Raw genomic sequence first — 20,264 nt, 5'->3', positions numbered from 1 at the left:
TGATAATATAAATAACAAGTGAGACCCAGGGTTTTACTAATTATCATAGTTTTAATAATCAGATTCACCTGTTGGATTAGGATCCAGAGTAGTAGATGGATCGAGCAGAACTAGGCATGGCAACGGGTTGAAACGAGGACGGGTATTGCATTTCCCACCCCCGCCCCCGACTTTTTGACTAATCCCCGACCCCGCCCCCGACCCCCGACGGGGTTAAAATATCCATACCCACCCCCGTCCCCGTTGGAGGTCGGGTTTCCCCGCCCCGCCCCCGCTAGAATTGATTAAAATTTTTTTTAAAAGAGAAAAAATATTGAAACTTATTGAAAAAAAAGGCTAAAAAATAGTTTCATAACAAAAAAACAATAACAAAGCCAAATTCAAAATATAGGATCATTATCATAATTTAAAAAATTACTAAAACAAATCAATCTATTCAATTAAAATCATAAAATTTGGGTATTGCATGAGGAATTAAGACATGCATATTTATTTTCCCACAAAAAAAACATTACCATCTAAATATATGTTGTCCCAACAATAAGTAGCATATGATTCTATTTAGCAAAAAAGGAGATATTAATATACTATGTTGGTTGTCCTTCAACATGTTTCATTTTGTTTAGCAACTTAAAAATGTTTCATTCTTTCAAATTACATAATAAAAAAAAGAAACAACTTAAATTGTTCAACAAATAAATGTTAATCATTCCTCCAAATTAGTGACACTAGCAGCACCCATCATTTCACCTGCATAAAAGAAATAAAAAATTAGAACAAAAGCTTATATTATATAATAACAAAAAATGAAATTTAGAACATTATTTACCTTCATCATCTGAAACCATTTCATTCATTACATTAGCACATTCAGCAACAACTTTATAGCTCGTAGAACCTATAAAAATACATTACTAGTATTAGTTCTTGAATAAACACAAATATCAATTTAACAACATATATGAATAAAACTTTACCCGTATTTTCAGCACTCCACAACCAACTTCTAGCGCACATTAAAGCCTCTAAAGTAGTCCATTGAAGTCTACTACGATGTGGGCTTAATACTTGACCACCAGTGCTAAATGCAGATTCTGAAGCTACGGTAGATACTGGAATAGCTAATATATCCTTAGCAATTGCTTGAAGTGTTGGATACTTGACACCATTAAACTTCCACCACATCAAAATATCAAAGTCAACAGCTCTTGGTAAAACATCTTCTTCTAAATAGTGGTCTAACTCTGATTTAACATAAGAACTTCTAGCCCTTTTTTTTCTTATTATAAATCTATCATACTCAGATAATGCATCACCAACAACTTCACTACCAGTAACATCACCAACATTACTACCAAAAGAGCCTTTGTTCATTTTCATTTGGTAATCAGAAACTAAGTCATAACACAATTGTTGAATGCCCCTCACTTGAGTAAAAGAGTCATGCTCATACAATTTTTCATAATAATACTCAAGCAACTCCATCTTGTACCTAGGATCTAAAACAGTGGCAACTCCCATCACATTATGAATCACACCCCAATATTTATCAAATTTGATCATCATATTTTTTGCCATTTGTTGAATCATTGGGTTAGGAGAGGTAATCCATTGTTTGATTGCCAACTTAATCTCACATATATTTGGAAAATACAAATTAGCAGTTGGATGTTTAGTAGAAGAAAATAATTCAGTGATAGTATTGAACAACTTCAATCTCCCACAAATATCCTTTGCAAATTGCCACTGTAAAGTACTTGGCAAACAAGTATATTGAGACTCTCGTTGCTTTAATCGACAAAATACATCCTCATATCCTATGGCAATTTCAAGCATTTTATAAGTTGAGTTCCATCTAGTTGGACAGTCTAATGCCAAATTTTTAGTGTAAGGGATTCTCAATTGTTTAGCCGTTTCCTCAAATTTTTCCTTCCTCTTGGGTGTTGCTGTCCAATATGCTACACTATCCCGAATATTTTCTACACCTTCTTTCACCACTTCCAACCCATCTTTTACTATCAAATTAAGGATGTGAGCACAACAACGCATGTGAAGTAAAGATCCATCCCTAAGCAAACTACCTAAGTGCAATTTATCCTTAATTTTATCAATCATAGCATCATTTGTGGTACAATTATCTAGGGTGATAGTGGACAGTTTTGTGTCAATATTCCAATCCATCAAACAGTCAGTCAATACATTGCAAAGTTTATCACTTGTATGAGGAGCAGGAACATAGATGAACCTAACATAAAAATAGAGATATAATATAAAAACAACCAAAAAAAAGAGATATAATATAATCATATTCAATCATTTTATAAAATAAAAGGCCTAATAATATAAAAAGTTTAAATTGTTTTATTAATTACCTCAAAATTTGACTTTGTAAGTTCCAACAACCATCAACGTAATGAGCTGTAATAGCCATATACCCCCTCTTCTGACTTGTTAAAGTCCACATGTCTGATGTAATGGCCACTCTTCCATCAAGACTATCCAACAACTTCAAAGTTGTTGCTCGTTCATTCTCATAGATTTTCATTATCTCCTTCTTAATTGTGTTTCTAGTAGGAACCTGAAAAATATCACTATATTTTATTTTATAATATACCAGTTGTATATATCAAAGGATAATTTAAAAATAAAAAATGCATTCATCAATAAATCAAAGGAAATAATTACATTTATTAATAGTTATAAATCAATAAATGTATCTATAATATATTATTTGCATACTTGAAAAAAAGGGATTTTGCTAGCGAACCTGAAACACAGGTTGGAGGGCAGCAGAGTATCTCCTAAAGCCAAGGTGATCAACAATTGATAGTGGGTACTCATGCATAATAATTGCTTTTGCCAACTCTTCCCTTGCACGTTCTGCATCATAAGTTCCCGCACCCAACTCTTGTTTTCCTTGCACGACCTTAGGGGTAAGAAATGTTTGGCCTTTCATCCCTCTCATAAAAATCTTGTATTGAACACAAATCTCATTATGCTGCCACAAATGCTTGGTTCCATTTTTTGATTTTCCACCAAGAAGTTTCTTACAATACTTGCATTCAGCCTTGTCCAAACCATTGACTTTAATTTTTTTGAAATGCTGCCAAATCTTACTTTTCAGCCTACATATTCCTCCTTGTGCCTCCACATTATTAACTTCATCTTCATGAGGTGAAGGAGTATGATCAACATTAACAGGTGAAGGAGAAGGTGCAAGATCAACTTGAATAGGTGAATGAGTTTGATCAATTGGTGAAGGTGAAGGAGAAGGAGACTCATTAATTGGTGAAGAAATAGGGTAAATTCCTTCTGGTGAAAAACTAATATCTTCCATTACTTTCCTGGAAAGAAAAAAAATACAGCAGGTAAAACTGGGGCAAAAATTAGAATTTATTAAAGAATCAGAGAGGTTATAAAATATCAATAAACCTCCTCTATTATTCTATTTCTGTTTCCTTCCTATTAAGTTCCTTCAAAGTACTTGTAAAACAAATGCTAGAAAAATTAAGTGTTTCATGTTAAAAATAACAGCATCATGAACCTTTAGCACAGTATATATATACAACTGCACAAATTAAAGAGTAGCTCTCATTGCCCGATTAAGGATAAAACTACAAAAGGATTGAAAATTGCAACCAGCTTGGTTCATGTAGAATAAAATGAGTGCGACAACCAAGAGGTCAAGCTTAATGTTTCATTACTCCAAAACCATACATACAACTGCACAAATTAAAGAGTAGCTCTCTGTTTTGTCTGTGCCTAATGTTTCATTACTCCAAAACCATACATTAATTTTAACACTTAAATCACTGGTGGAATGAAAACAGAGAGAATTACAAAAAATCTATTTTCAAGGATATCATCATACAATAAATTCATGATATCATCATGTATTGAAGGTCAACCAGTAGTAAGGATAAACAAAAATGGTGTCTTATCATACTCAAAAAGAGAAGCAATAGCAAGAAATCAATCACATAATGGCATTAGATTCTAGAAATTAATGAACTTTATACAAAACCACAGGATTCCATCTTAGCCTCCCCCACCTTTTAAATTCATCATTTATGCTCATCATTCATTCGATACAGTCGATAACAATTCAATCTAAAAAATTACAGAGGGGGCTTAAAATAGAGTAGAGTTGAATTCATGAAATACCACAAGGGAAATATATGTTTAATTTATTGGAGATTTAAATGAATATGTAAGGAGAGAATCTCATTTAATGTTGTTTATATCTTATGTATTTGATGCATAAATTAAAGACCAGTAAATTCATTCTTTTAAATATTTTTAATTAATTAAAGATATATTAAATAATTTTTGTTTTAAACAGATATTGTTTTTCAATAAAACTTATATTTTTGTTTGATTAACTTGAACACTTCACGTATAATATATATATATATATATATATATATATATATATATATATATAAAAATGTTAATAAAATTTGTATATGATAAAAAGGAAAATCTACTATAGTTTTTTATGTTAAAACATGATAATAAATATTGATTGTAAGGTATTTTTTTAGGAACACTGTAAGGTAATTAATAATTATAAAAAGTTATTCATTGGATTATGATTATCAGTGAATGAACTTGGCTAAATATCCTGATTACTGTGAGACCAATTTAATCCCTTATTAATCATGTCGATACTTACCTAATTATTGGTAGGCTTTTACTTCAAAAATTGTTTGTAAAAGTAGCTAGTAGAGCCAACCGAACTTTATGTATCATCTAACCTTCTTCATTCATAAAATGTCTTCAGGTAAGGAAATTGGATAGTGTTTGAAAACAAGAATCGATGGACCTAATAAAGTTTGCTTAATCAATCACTTCATCAGAAAAAATAAAGCAGAACTGTATAATACTATAATTATAAATGGAAGAAGTAGGGTATGGAATGAAAAAAGAGGTCCAGATTTTTAAGGAAATGAGCTGCATTTGTTAATCTGTGTTGTGTCAAGTTGGAAAAGAATGCTTAGGTTTTTCAAGGTCTTTTGGTATATGGAGAAATCTTTTGGGAAAGGATACAGTTTTAGCTTCTCCAGTTCTCCTTGATGCTCTGCTCAAGGTCTTCATATGGGGTTGCCATTTCAGATTTTCCCAGAGATCAGGGTGCTAGGCTGCTATTATGCACTGTTACTCTTGACTTCTGTTTTTCTGGTTCATTGTAATTAGTTTTCTTGTGGAGGAAATATTACCCTCCTATCTTTGTATACTTTTTATTTATTAATATACTTCCAGTTCAATCAAAAATAACTATATATGGAAGAATTTAGTTAAATGTTTGTAGGAGAATGAACTTGCTATATACCTTGCTTTAGTGCAAATGGAAGTTGGAGATAATCAAATGCGTCAAGTATCAGCTCCACATTCTCCAATAGTACTTCCTCTATGCAACAATAGATGTCAAGTCAAAAATCAGTTCACCAAAAACCGTCAATAAAATAGCCTAATGGAAGCACAGCATGATTATAGCCAAGCTTGGTTATCAAATCGTGAATCACCATGCTAATTTTTAAATTGTGAATCATAATTTGTATAGAAACATAAGATCTAAGACAACGAAAAACAACCTTCTGCATCGGGATCTACCGCATAAATCACACTTTCTGCATAGAGATGATAAACTTAAATCTAAAAGCATTTCGGATCTAATAAGCTGAGATTAAAATAAATTTATGAATGAATGAATGAGAAGAAGGAACCTTCGTTGATTCCTCTCTTGAGCGGCCTCACGTTCTCCACCACTTCTCCTTGACTGAGAGGCTGAGAGCTGCAGTAGCTGTAGCGGCGCAAAATAAGATTTAGGTTTAGCAAATAGCAATGTGAGGAGTGAGGACTGAGAGGTGCAGCAGTAGCGGCGCAAAATAAGAGTTAGCCTTTAAAAATTAGGTTTTTCAAATTATAACATTGAGGTGGGTCGGGGTCGGGGTGGGGGCGGGGCGGATACCTGTAATCCCATACCCGCCCCCGCCCCCGTTTTGGGTTATCGGGGAAAACCCGAACCCGACCCCGAACCCGGTCAACGCGGTTTTTATCCGTCAAAGTCGGGGCGGGTTCGATTCGGTTCTCACGGGGTCGGGTTCTGCTGCCATGCCTAAGCAGAACATTAGATTGGACATGCAATGAAATTGGTGTAAACTAATCAATGTGACTCGCCCTATTAAGTGGTTATACCGATGAACCAACAAGTTGAATTGACCTAAGCTAGTTCGTGCATTTAAAATAAAAATTGAAACTGGTAAGGTTATGCAACAGTCCTCGCTAGGAAAATGTTTGCACCGTCATCGGAGGTCGTTTGTGTCATCGTAAATAAGTTTTATCACTTTCTTCTTACTAACTCCAGCCTCCCTCGAGCATCTTTAAAATAAAAATAAAAAATGAAAACTGGAGTTGGATAGATTATGCATCCGTAATGTCGCCGAAAAGCTTTAGCACATTACTCTTGCCACCACCAAGCCCAATTGAACTCGATTTTAGTTTTAGAAAGAAAAGGCTATAACACTAGAATACAGAGAACTGACCAGTGGTAATGGTTTAGGTTTTTAAGGACATGTTTGGTAGGAGGGGAAATAGGTAGGTAACAAAATAAAAAGAAGATAAATATAATAGAAACAAAGGTTGTTTGACGGGAGACAATTAGAGTGAAATATTTGAATTAAAGTTATTTAATAAGTAAATAAATAAATAAAAAATCATATATTTTTGCCCTTAGACATAAAATAATTCATTTTTAAGGGATACTATAAGTAAGTCCATTTTTAAGGGATACTATAAGTAAGTCCAGGCGAAAAGTAATCTAATTTTATAATTTTAAAAAATAAAAAAGACAAAAACACAATTTTAACAAATAATAACCGATTTAGGATAGTGGGTTCAAGGCAGCGTAACAAGCAATGTTTTTTTTGCACAAAAAATAACCATACAAATTACACACCCATCTTAACTCAAAACATGAACAAAGTCCATAAAAAACAAGGTGCTCGGATTAGTTCATACAAATTAAGACAAACAATTTGCAAAAAAAGAAAACAACAAACTAGCTAATAGGAGCAGATGATGGAGAAGAAGAATCATGCAAGCAAACAGGAGAATAAGATGGAGAAAAATGTGCAGTCACATGGATGATTAAGTAATTTCACAACCACAATGTTGTACCATGGGATCCATTCCATTTTTCAAATATTTCAACTCAAATTCAATTTTGTCAAATTGCTCAAATCCTACCGTCTCTTGGTCACCCTTTGGCTTTCAAGCTATCTATGCAACACCAAACATATCCTAAGGGATATGGCCCACGTGGGCCTAATGCTTTTGAGGATTTGTTGGGTCATACACTTTGAACACTACAAAGGTGAAATTTAGGGTGATGGTAGGTGCACCCAGCACTATTGCTAGTGCATCCAACATTTAACGTGAATGGACGAAAATGTCATTTTTATAAATTTAAAAGGTGTACACCCATCAACCCTCGTATCATGTGTTCCGTACGAGCATCTTCTTCCCTCTTCTTCCCTACGCCGCCATTTCATTTGCTTTCGTTGTGCCGTTCGAGCTTCTTCTTCGTTGTGTCATTTAAGCTTCTTCTCCTTTGTTGGTTGTCGGCATTGAGGACCTGTAATTTCGTTGGGTTGTTCCAACGTCGAGGTAAGTTTTTCCTCCCTGTTAATGGCTGCCTTTTCATTTTTGGTATGGTGTTGTCGTACGGATCAACATGATCCATGTTAGTAATAAGATATGTATGACTTGTACGGATCAACTTAATCTGTTTGACCTTTTTATTTCAAAAATTTTAAAAATAGGTATTTATGTTTTGAAAAATGTTTTTAAATAGGTAGTTTATTTGTTAGTTTTGTTATAAAAACAGGTATTGTTTGTGTTTTAAAAAATAATATGTATGATCGCATGGTGTTATGAAATAGTTATAAATTGTAATAGTAAATATATGAGTTTTTGTAGTTGTTTATGTTTATTTTATTTCAATGAAAAATAGTTATATATTATTTAATTATGTAGTTGTTATTTTATTTATGAATTTTGTGTTTTAATTATGTAATCATATATGCTCGTATGAAATAGTTATAAATGGTGTTATTTTATTTCAATGAAAAATAGTCATACATTATTTAATTACGTAGTTGTTATTTTATTTATGAATTTTGTGTTTTAATTATGTAGTCATATATGGTGTTATAAAATAGTTTTAAATGGTGTTATTTTATTTCAATGGAAAATAGTCAATATATTATTTGTAGTTATAAATTTTGTAGTTGTTTATGTATATTTTAAGAGTAAATGTTGAATTTGACCAAAAAATGCACGTGTGTCAAGATTTGCATATTATGGTTAGAACTAGAGGGTTAGATCGTACCTTATGCAGGGTTATAGGTAGAACCCTGGGGAGAGAGGACCATCATCATTCAAATGATGTTCTCCAGCGGCGAAGGCCTACAGCATCCGCATGTGGGCAACGGGAAGTTGCTCCTGTTATTGAGGATGATCTTGTCATGACTGAAGACGTACATGCACATACTAAAGAAGTTGTTAATGATGTTGAGGGATTTCCAGGTGGACCGTATAACCCATCAGTGCTGACTGACTATAGTGACCATGTTGTCGCGTGACCCAAACACTACATAAGTCTCCAAGACTATTCTCTAATACTCTTTTTAAAGCCTAATGAGCAGATTCAACCTTACATTTGAAATGCACAATAAACAATTAAAATCCATCAATTCATCAACCCTAATAGAAAAACTATTGTAATTTTCATACCTATTTGTTGTTGTGTTTCTTAAGTGCATCACCTTATTCGCCCACGCTATAACAAATTTTTCCTTGTGGAGGATTATCCATGTTTCGTTAACATAGTCAACAAACATTGACCAGAGTGAACAAGCAATTTCAAACTTCTTAAGGCAATCATCGAACTGATGTTTCAAAAGACAATTAACCAAACTTCCCCAGGCATCCATCACATACTCCCAAGCATTTTTTTGACCAAATAGGGATTTCTATATTGCATTTACATTCTTGTCGATGTGAAACCTGCACAACAAATTTGTACACTCAGGGAATACAGTTTTCACTGCATTCATCGATGCTAGGTCTCTATTAGTCACAATAACTCCAGGGAGGGCATCACGTCTTAGAAATAAACCTCGAAATCGTTTTAAAGTCCATACCATATTATTAACACGTTCACCCTTCAGATATGCAAAACCAGCAAAGAATGTAATTTTCGTTGGTGTCACACCAATAAAGTCAAGTAGTGGGAGTCTGTACATATTTGTTTTGTAGGTACTATATATCAAAAACACCAAATTACATGCATTACATAACTTCACTGCATCAGGGTGACACCAAAAGATATCATGTATCACGTCTTCATTCTTTAATCTATGTCAATGAATATATTGATCCCGTTTAAGAAGCTTCATTAGATGTTGCATTTCAGTACCACTTTCTCTAATGGAAGAACAATATGTACTTCTTGCATTGTATATTTGTTTGATTGTTGTACAACTATTGACATTGTGCTCCTTCAACGTTAGCAGAATGTTTCTTAGTTTGACCATTGACTTTGTCATATCAGCAATAATTATTTTTTCATCCTTAGTCAATCGCCCAACGTATGGATGTCTAACTAATGACTTCGCCAGTTCATGATTATGACTCTCACACATCAACTTCACCATCCAAGTATCTCTTCTAACAAATTTTTTTTTCCTAGACCTATACTGACCACTCATTTCACAATCAATTAACACAAATGAAGTCCTTCCTCTAATACCAGTGTTTGTGTCTGACCTCATAATCACCGCCACAAATTCGTTTTCATGAGCAACTGATCAAGCCCACTGCAAAACATCATCTCGGATAGCAAACACCTACAACGCAACCCACACAATTTTAGTCTTCAACGGGACATTCATTTTATCAATTTAATAACAATAATGAAGATGATTACCTGAGAAGTATTGAACGCATCCAAGCAATCAACATGTTGTTTATTCACACCATATTCTTGTTCATTTTCATCATCCATATCAACTTCTTCAGACATTATACTATCATACATCCATTGATCTTCATTCATCTTAACAACAAATAAAAAATTTCCAGATGACAAACATACAACACCTAACCGCACTATACATATAATATCATACAAAACTTTACATAATCTTTTACTGCATATCATTTTATAAACACTACAATTCATAACCATATATATTAAAAACCCAAAACCTTATATTAATCCACATACGAATTATTTCAAATACACATATAAACAAATATTTTTTTTTTACAAATTTACATACAAACATATTAATAATTTTAGAAAATAAAACTTTAAACAATTTTTACAAATTTCAAAATCTATAAACCATACGGATTAAGTTGATCCGTATAAACCATACAGATCAACTTGATCCGTATGTTGAAATTACACATATGGATCAACTCACTCACCCAGCAACACAACTCACATACCTGATGTACCTCCAACGACGAATCAACCACTAGAACAACCACCACCCACCAATAACACTTTCATCTCCATCCAAGTGACGCCTCACTCAATGACAAAAACCAACAAAGCACAAAGCGGAACGCAAATGCCACAAACCACTAAAAACTTAAAAAAAAACTAAAAACAACTTAAAACGAAAGAAGAAGACTCGCATGAGTAATTCTAGAATTACAACAAAATGCTGGGTGCACAAGCAATAATGCTAGTGCACTTAGCATCACATTGAAATTTAACAAGTCTCCCTAAAGCTCTAGATATTTTTTTTAGAGGAGCTCTAGATATTAATCAACACTCAATTGATCAATTTCATATTCACCTTTTTTTTTTTACATTGATGATAGTATTTATGAGAGATAAAAAATATATAATCTATTATAGTTAAGCGCGTAAATGTCATTTATTCCATAGCATACCCTTGGGCTAAAGTTTGTAGCAAGTAGACATGATATCTCTTAAATCTCACATCATGCATATGACTGACCAAACAAAATATGAAATAATAACTAAATCATAATAAAATAAAATATAATAAACCAAATAATAGCAGTAATTATAAAATATAATAAACTAATTTAACAAGAAAATATGTTACATAATTAACTAAATAATAATAATAATCATAATATAGGTTTTCTAGGCATGATATGAATTTTTCAAAATTTCAATAAAGATCAAGTCATGCGATTCAACCATTAATCAAATGATTCAGTGTTCTAACCATGTTAATGAGCGAATAGATTTTTAAAACTATGGCAATTATCTTGTTGGAGGAAAAAACAGTTAACATTCTTTGTATGTCAACATGTTATATTAGACAAAAAATTCAATTAAGCAAACTTGACTAGAGTTAACATTAGAGTATTTTTTGGACCCATAAAAAAAATATTAGAGTTTTTGTTTGGTCTTAGATTAAAGATGGCGGATATCTCTTAATCCATCAGGTCAAATAATGATGTGTGATTATCGTTAATTCAACCGAATTTTGATAAAACAAAAGTATTTTTTGAAGGAATATTAAAAAAACAAAATATTTCAATAATAATAATAATAAATAAATAAATGAATTAATTAAAAAATAGGCTTCAAAATTAAATCCCGGTAAGGTACTACTTCAAAAGTCTAGGGTTTAAAGTTCAAATTCAAGCCCCGGTGCGGTTGGTACTTGCATTCGAAACTCAAAAATAAAAAATCAACCAAAAATATAAAGAGCGGGAGACGAAACTTTTTTTATTTTTTATTGGTGGAGACTAAAACTTAGTTCTGCGAGTGCGACACACATTTCACTCATCTTAAGCGCGAACTCAAGCTCAGTTCTTCTGCTCCACTCTCGTCACCACCTTGGAACTCAAGCGCGAGAAGAACTTGCTCTGAGCTCCGAGAAAATGTCCATCGGAGTCCGTCGCTTAACATTGCTGGGTGAGTTCAAGCCATTTGGCCTCATTGCCGAAGCCCTCGATGGCAAGCCCCCCGACACCGTCACCGACAAGTACGATTACTTCCTCTTCGATCCCGAAATCGCTCGAGACCGAGACGCCGACGACGATTGCGCCGACATCGCTTCTGCTCCGAGCAATCGTGGCGATCACGAGCTTTTCATCCGAGGCAATCGGTAATTTCTCATTCTCTTGCAGTAAAACACTAAAACCCTCGCTTATCTGCTCAGTTGCTTCCGAAAGTGCGGAAATGAAGTTAAAGGAAAAAAAGGAAAACGGAAAACGAAGTTGAATTTGAACCTTCGTTTTGAAATTCGGTTGTGTTCTTTTGCTGATGTGCCTGTGCATTTGTTTCTCATTGTTATTACTTTGTCTGAATCTGCACTGTTGCTGCATTGCTTTTATCTAACGTTGTGATGTTTTGTGATAGGATTATTTGGTCGACGGGTGCGAGAGTATTTAAGAGATTTACCCTGTCATCTGACATCGTTAAGGTATGTATGAGTGAGTTTTGAGTTTTCATGGTCTGAATTTGAATGAAATGAATTGGTTTAATTTAATCTGCTATATTAGTAATTTATAACTGCTGTACTACGATTTTTTTGTTTAGTGAACTGAACATTGTTGATGGAGGGATATGGTTGTCTACTTTGCTCAATGCTCACATTAGAATGGCTTTTTGTGTGGAGTGTTTTTTTTGTTATTTTAATTTTGAGTGAAGCCGAAGCTAATGGTTTGAATCTGTAGAGAAAATGTTCTTTAGTGTTTCAGATAGAAATTTATTGGTTTAGTGCTCCCTTCGTGTTTCAATGTATTTGTTCTTTTCTTTTGTAATGTTTACTTTAATCTTCTTTACTCCTCACAAGGAGAAACAGAATTTGTGCCTTTGCAGCCTGTGGTTAGAGGACATGTGATTTGCATATGTAGTTCAGATTCCCATACACATTGTATAAGATGAGATCTAGTGAATATAGAAGCAGATAGGGAAATAATCTTTTAGAGGATGAAAGTGTAAACAATATTCAAGTAAGTAGTATCTGGAATTTTCAGATTGTAACAGTTAATTCAGGAAATTTGGATGCCAAGGATTAGAATTGTATGAGCAATTTTCAATTTAAAAGGAATTTAATTTTAATGGATAAGATAAGAGGATGAGTGTTGTTTAGGACCGTAAGAAAGGAAGATTGCTACTAGCAACATTTGAAGTATCCTTCTTGGCGTGGTTAGTGAATCTTGAGTTTGTGCTAATAGCTTTGGAGTATTTCTTTTTTACTAGTTTTATAGATTTTGGCAGGAATAAGGTAGAGCTCTGTGACCTACGTGATTTATGTTGTCCTTTGAATCCTATCATTTAGTGAAATGTTTGGATTTTAATGAAATATTTGGCCATAAATTTTTGTTGGAAGAATAGTTTTTATAGTATATCTTTGGTGTTCAAAGGTTTCTTAGTGGAACTTTTTTGGTAGGCATTCATACTGGTGCTAGAGGGCGAGCCCTGGTGCAGCGGTAAAGTTGTGCCTTGGTGACTTGTTGGTCATGGGTTCGAATCCGGAAACAGCCTCTTTGCATATGCAAGGGTAAGGCTGCGTACAACATCCCTCCCCATACCTTCGCATAGCGAAGAGCCTCTGGGCAATGGGGTATGAAGTTTTTATTCATACTGGTGCTGCTGTGACTTTGAGACACTGTTGGCCGTACTCTGTTTAATTTTGCTTCTTTGTTTAAGGAGTTTGTTTTATTTTATTTGTATTATTCCATTTTAATCTTTCCTCATAATAAAGTCTTCCTTCAAAACATTTTTGCTTGACTTGGCTTTGGGTTTTCAAAGACTAAGGAAGTTGAAATTTATCCAATCAACTGATGGTGTCAACATTTCCCACGCAGTAAGAAATTGCAACAGTGGAGGATTAAGTCTCAAACTTGATTTTTCTTTTCCCTTGTAGTAAATGTAATGCTGCTTTTTGTTCCATTTTAACTGAACAGTTCTGCTTTAACCAATTGTTTTGAAATTTTAGGTGTGCTGGTGTCGTCTTGGTTATACAGCTGAAGCTCTTCTGTGTATATTACAAAATGATTGTTTGACTATCTATAATACATCTGGTAAGGGTAATGAATGAAGTTTAACTATCATATGATAGAAAAGGAGAAAAAACACTTATGTCATGGGGATGGCACTAGTTTCTGGCTTTGTTAAAAAACTTCATTATACTCTCATTGGAAACAGGTTTCTTTTACTCATTATTCATGTAGAACTAGAACCAAAATAACCAAGAATCCTTGGGATTCTAGTAAAAATTCACAATTTCTTTAATTAATAATTTCAAAACTACAACAGCAACAACTGAGCCTTTTTCCACAAGGTGGGAGTTAATAAATATCAAAGTGTGAATAAAACAGGACACCTTAAATGGTATCCATAGTCAAAAGGTGGTTGGAATCCCAGTCAAACACTAGCTTCTTGAAATTAATAAGGTTAAATTAAAAATTTGGAGCCTATTTTTTTTTTTTTGGAAGGCAAAAATAGTATTATTAAAATAAGTAAACAGTACCAGAGGTACTTAATAAAGTAATACAAGGCACCTATGGTGCCACCTTCCAAAAACAGAACCCAACAAACATAAAACCCAGCAGTCCCCTAACAAGAAGGAGCCTATACTTCCAAAATGGTTTGGAGCCTATACTTCAAACCATTTTTTGTTTTGGCTCCTTCATGGAAAACATTTATGTATTGGTCCTTGCCATTTATAATGTTTTCCAAGTTGGCTAATGTTTGGTAGCCAGTAATGTAAGACAGACATTGGTCAAGTCAGCAAACATTTAAAATGCAGAAATTTTCATGTATGGACCCAAAACAGAAAATGGTGTCAAGAATAGGGATCAATTTTTTTAATTTAATCAATTAATATTTAATAACTTAGTCAAACTAAGATAAATTCCCTAAATCCAAAAAATAAAAATGGCATAAATTACTTTATAGTAGCAGAAGTATGTTCTAATCCTAATTAGTTCATATCATTTATGTAAAATCCAAAAATTAGATTATTGTTTTAGTTTTTATATGTATATTTTGTTTTTAGTCATGGTGAAACTGGGGTCCAATTTAATTAACTATGTCTCATGCTCCTTTCCATTTGAATTAACTATATGTCTAATTGTTTGGGTGAAAATGGCATCCTTTCCGTTACAACATTGCTCTACCATATCAGCATGGCCTCTTCCATTTCATTTTTTGCTTTAGCAGGGAATTTAATGTACTACATCTCTCATGTTCCTTTCCCATCTTTGATTTAATGATCTTTTTAGATCTCTACTTGATACTCACACACTTCACTCATGACTAGAGAAGCAGTCATCAATTTAAATCTCCCTTGTATATCACTCTATATCTGATTGTCAATATTTTCAGGTATTCAAATTTATTTTTGTTTTTGGTGATATAGTGACTGAAATTTCCTTCTGTTTAATAGGTGAAGTAGTATCACTTCCATTTCCTCACACAATTACATCTATATGGCCTCTTCCTTTTGGTTTATTACTCCAGCAAGAAGTTGAAGCAAATATACCGTCACATGTTCCTTTTTCATCTACAAGCCCTTTGCTTAATACACGTGATATGCTGCATAGTGCATCTAATCATATCCAAAAGGGGGAGGGTACTTCGGTATCCTCTCATCTCATTTTGATGGATCCACTGGATGAACTTCGAGTATGTTACCAATCTCCAGATTGTTGCTGAAATTTCTTCCTTCTAGGTTGTCCTTGTGTAGTTTTGACATATTTACTGCTATAATTTCTTGTTCTGGTTTACCTTTTTCATTTGATTACTGACTTTTACTGTCATTGTAGCCAACTTTTATTGAAGAAAGAGGGAAATTGAACATGATGAAGGAATATGATGAAAAGACAATTTGGACAAGTGATCAGGTCCCAGTTATGGCATCCTATAATAAAGGTTTCTTTCATTGAAGTTCTTGCAATCAGTTCCTGGTTGCCTTTCAAATAGCTTGTTGTCTTGGTAATTTTTGTGATAGTGTCACTCTGAATTCAGGAAAGATGCAGCACTCATTGTGGGTTGCAGAAATTGTCAACTCTAACATTGATGAGGATCTGGCCACTAGTTTATTACATATAGATCCCATGAGTGTATTGCCAAAACATTTGTCCTTCCGTAAAATATGGCAGGGTAAAGGTGCTCAGACAGCTGCTTGTAAGGTGTGATATAGGCTATTAGGCTTCTTCACAATTATCTGGCTATTGTTTGTCTGTGCATTTAATTAGGCATTTTTTGGTTTTAAAAGGGAAGTGCAATTCATCAGTTAATGACATGGTTGTTTACTTTGCTTTTCAAGTATTAATATTAATTGCAAGTCCTTAATTAGACAGCTGGATGGATGGATGGATTGCATTTTCCTTTCCTCCTTGGATGGTTTATGATTGAGTTTATACATTCAATTTTATTTCTTTTCTTTTGACTTTTCCCTCAAATGACGACTAGGTCTTTTTGGCCACTGATGATGATGCAGCTCCTGTTGTCTGCTTTTTCCACCAAGAACAAAGAAAGTTGTTGTCTGTTAGTCTTCAGATTGTTGAAATAAATAATGAGATTGTGTTTGATGTTAAACCTGATATGAGCTGGAACATATCTGCAATTGCAGCTTCACCTGTGATGGTAACCCGCCCAAGGTACATATCCCATCTATTTCTATGCTGATTTTGTAATGATGGACATAGTTTTCTTCAAATGTGTGTTTTCAGGGTCAAAGTAGGACTACTTCCATATTCAGACATAATGGTTTTGGCTCCAGAAAATGTTCTGCTTCTCTATGTAAGCCTTACACATGGATGGGCACAAATTGATTGTGTCATTCTTCATATCTTTTTAGTGTCCTGACTCCTGGCATTTCTCTCAGTCTATATACTATCCTGTCTCTACATGTATTTGCCATTATATAGTGTTTTGATTATTATTCTTTTCCTAGCTTCCTTGTGGGTTAATAATGCTTGATTTTTTACAATAAAGGTTTCTTTGCATAGAGTGGATTTGAGACCTCTTTTGAGCTGATGCTTGCATCATTTTTTTGTTGTTGTTGTTAGGTCTTAGTAGGGTTCCTGATTCTCCTGCTTTGTTTTATCTGTGTCAATTAACGTTTCCATATAAAAATTGCTTTCTTTCTATCATCTGATTTTATGAATAATTGATGTGAAGTTTATTTTATTTTTTAATGCTAAATTTTGGGTACTACCTCTCTTAGTAATGTTGTACGTATAGTTTTATTGATTATTGATAACTTGTTCTAGCCTTCTAAAATTTAACCTATATGTTACCATAATGCCTGGATATGGTTTCTTATAAATGGAGCTGTAAACATGTCAGCTTTAATTTGTAGAAATTCTTTTTCATATTGATTTTTTATACTTCATACGAAGTTGTCAGTCTTTCTCAGACTCACCCTTTTTCAAGTGCCATCAATATTGCTAAAGTCTGATATTTCTTTTAGTAATATGCCATGTTTATATTGTAGTCTGGGAAACAATGCCTGTGCAAATATGTGCTACCTTGCTTAAATAAAGATAAGATTTTGCATGATTTGGAGCTTTCAGAAGAATCTCCTCTTCCCAATGACTTAAAGATTACAGGCCTGGCTGATGCAGTTGAGGGGCGAGTCAATGTGATAGTAAATCATAGGCAGGTATATTGACTTGTATTTAGGGATGATTTCTTTTCATTTTTTACCTTGAAGTTGACATATGCAGGTTTCTTGGCAAATGGAAACCTAATAATCCGTTTCTTTGCATCATTTGACATCTCTTCTTTGCATATGCAGATCTTCAGATGTGCATTACGACAAAGTCCTTCATCAGCATTAGCTAATGATTGCATCACAGCACTTGCTGAGGGGCTTCATTCTAGTTTTTACAGACATCTTCTTGGTCTTCTCTGGAAAGATGGTGATCCAGCTCATCTGTCAGATGCTGAATCTATTGTTGATTCAGAATGGGACTCTTTTTGTCATGTAATTATGCAAATCTGCAGAAAATATAAAATTATATGTCAAAAGCATTCTGATTCAGTGCCACATTCTGCTTGGGACTTCCTTGTTAGTAGCCAATTTCATTATAATTTTTGCAAAGTAAACTCCATGTTCGGAATACCTTATGCAGTGTCACTTGATCAACGGGGATTAAATTTCCAAAGGTCATCTGTAGATGGTGCACAAAATTCTGGCAAGCCATTTTATACTGATCTGTTAAGGGAAAGTCTGGAATCTCTTCATGGGCTCTATGAAAGCCTGAAACTTGATAATCTCCGCAAAAGGTATGTCTCTAATCCTGTGTAATATATTTTGGGTTGCCTTTTCATTTTAGTCTCTAGCATCCTAGCTAATGCATTTTCTGATCATCTCTTAGTTCTATCCTATTAGGTGTTTTGTCTGGTAATACTTCCCTGTTTGTTTAGGAAGCAGCTAGTTGATTGGGTTTAGTGAATCTGGCCAGTAATCTATATTACTTTTAGTTCTAAATTCATGTTTTCAATGTCAGCTTGATTTGATTAGCTTGAGGCCAACTTTTAAGCTAAGTGGCTACCTCTTTTCTTCTCTTTCATTTCATGATGATATACCGGCTTTCTTTTGCTTTATGTATTGGTATAGACATAGTACAAAGAATAGTTTGCATAAGCCCTGCTCCTGTATTGCATTTTTTATTCTGTCTGTTTTTGTTTTTTTAAATTGATTTACATGTTTAAGTCCACATTTATCTCTCCTGGGTAAGGTAGAGCAGCCAACTTGAATATCAGTATAGCTGGATGGCAACTGAAAACTATAGAAACAATACAAGTTAAATAATTTATACTTATACATAAATGCTCAAAAATAAAAAATTACATATAAGGATACACATATTCATAATTCATAGTACGTTCATAAGAACTATTAATTGAAAGTCACAGTCTTTAGTCTTAAGCTAAACGCATAAGTCCATAACAACAAAAGTCTAGGAATCAAATAATTTTGTTAGCTACCAGAACACCAGTAACACAATTGGGAGAAATAACTCGCTGTATAGTAGTATTTACAGAAAAAAGAAAAAATAAGTTTGTTCTCGCATCTTTTCATGGTCTGCCCATTGCTATTATAAGTTTGAAATCGCTAGAAGTAAAGATCATACGTCAGTCAGCAGTCTTAGTCTTAGACCTGCAAAAAACTTAGTGCTGATGTTTTTGCTGAGACTTCCATCTGTCATTTTTTACTTCATCATGTCATGCGAAATCTTTAGATTTTTTGCTTTGTGAGGATGCCACCAGACTTACCTTACTAATACTATATCATAAGATCAAGAAAAAACTTTTGCTTTGTGTTCTGATTATTGACAGCTAAAAGTTTAATTTGATTGTCTTTTGGTTATCCATATATATTGTTACCACCATCTGCTTTAAGCATTTCATTGTGATCATAGGCTGTATTTTCCCAAGTAGTTAATTTCCCACTTTTAGTTTTTTCTTAAAATATGTTTTTTGATTTTATATGATAATTGTTTCCTATGATAATTGATTTTATATGATAATTGGTTATCCATATATATTGTTACCACCATCTGCTTTAAGCATTTCATTGTGATCTTAGGCTGTATTTTCCCAAGTAGTTAATTTCCCACTTTTAGTTTTTTCTTAAAATATGTTTTTTGATTTTATATGATAATTGTTTCCTATGATCTATAGGGACTTGGAGCTTCTTTCAATTCTCTTATGCAACATTGCTGAATTTCTGGCTGAGGACAACTACTTGGACCATTATATTCGTGATTTCCCTGGCCTCTGTAAAAAGTTTCTGAAGTCTGGTGGAATCACCATTTTGCCTAAAATTTGTCCAAGTTTATTCAGATGGTTTGAAAATTGCTTGCAATATGGATGTAGTTATGCTAATATTAATGATCTTCCAGCTTTAGTCTGTAAAGAAGGAAATTCTGTGGTTAGCATAGCCCGGAAAGTAGTTTGCTTTTATAGCATATTATCTGGTGCCAAATTGCTGGGAAAGAAACTGTCTACTGGTGTTTACTGTAACATTACTGTGGGATCACATTCTTCAAAGGAGGAGCTTACTGTTTTAGCAATGGTTGGTGAAAGATTTGGACTTCAACAGCTGGACTCACTACCTTCTGGTGTATCTCTTCCACTTCGTCATGTAAGTTTGGCTTCGTTGGTGTCAGTTTCTCTGGGCTTTGAGAACTTTTTATATCAATTAATTTAAAACATTTTACAAATTTGTTCAGGAGTA

At 33.6% G+C, this 20,264-nt stretch overlaps 2 protein-coding genes across 7 annotated transcripts in view; one reads left to right on the top strand and one right to left on the bottom strand.

Annotated features, from left to right (window-relative positions):
- Nucleotides 1-916: 916 nt before the first annotated feature.
- LOC106796771 (zinc finger BED domain-containing protein RICESLEEPER 2-like) lies at nucleotides 917-5,707 on the bottom strand. The gene is made up of 5 exons (XM_041009007.1): nucleotides 5,595-5,707; nucleotides 5,333-5,410; nucleotides 2,768-3,344; nucleotides 2,373-2,578; nucleotides 917-1,173 (listed from the first exon to the last, which is right to left on the bottom strand). The coding sequence occupies exons 3-5, from the start codon at nucleotides 3,335-3,337 to the stop codon at nucleotides 1,122-1,124; spliced, it is 828 nt and encodes a 275-aa protein (XP_040864941.1). The 5' UTR covers nucleotides 3,338-3,344; nucleotides 5,333-5,410; nucleotides 5,595-5,707; the 3' UTR covers nucleotides 917-1,121.
- A 6,050-nt stretch (nucleotides 5,708-11,757) lies between these two features.
- Nucleotides 11,758-20,264, top strand: part of LOC100778607 (anaphase-promoting complex subunit 1) — a 39,861-nt gene continuing 31,354 nt past the window's right edge. For 2 of the 6 annotated variants that reach the window (XM_041008997.1, XM_041008991.1), the window contains exons 1-11: nucleotides 11,758-12,167; nucleotides 12,422-12,485; nucleotides 14,007-14,091; nucleotides 15,459-15,697; nucleotides 15,838-15,943; nucleotides 16,040-16,203; nucleotides 16,487-16,674; nucleotides 16,723-16,816; nucleotides 17,514-17,681; nucleotides 17,817-18,307; nucleotides 19,709-20,171. In XM_041008997.1, coding sequence (XP_040864931.1) covers nucleotides 11,941-12,167; nucleotides 12,422-12,485; nucleotides 14,007-14,091; nucleotides 15,459-15,697; nucleotides 15,838-15,943; nucleotides 16,040-16,203; nucleotides 16,487-16,674; nucleotides 16,723-16,816; nucleotides 17,514-17,681; nucleotides 17,817-18,307; nucleotides 19,709-20,171 — 2,289 coding nt within the window. In that variant the 5' untranslated portion in view covers nucleotides 11,758-11,940. The remainder of the gene's footprint in view (nucleotides 12,168-12,421; nucleotides 12,486-14,006; nucleotides 14,092-15,458; nucleotides 15,698-15,837; nucleotides 15,944-16,039; nucleotides 16,204-16,486; nucleotides 16,675-16,722; nucleotides 16,817-17,513; nucleotides 17,682-17,816; nucleotides 18,308-19,708; nucleotides 20,172-20,264) is intronic. The other 4 variants (XM_041008998.1, XM_041008995.1, XM_006575480.4 and 1 more) reach the window with 3 other exon arrangements.

This window comes from Glycine max, chromosome 2 (assembly GCF_000004515.6).
Source record: "Glycine max cultivar Williams 82 chromosome 2, Glycine_max_v4.0, whole genome shotgun sequence".
Taxonomy (NCBI): domain Eukaryota; kingdom Viridiplantae; phylum Streptophyta; class Magnoliopsida; order Fabales; family Fabaceae; genus Glycine; species Glycine max.
The sequence above is the reverse complement of the archived record's forward strand: the minus strand, read 5'-3'. Positions and strand labels throughout refer to the sequence as shown.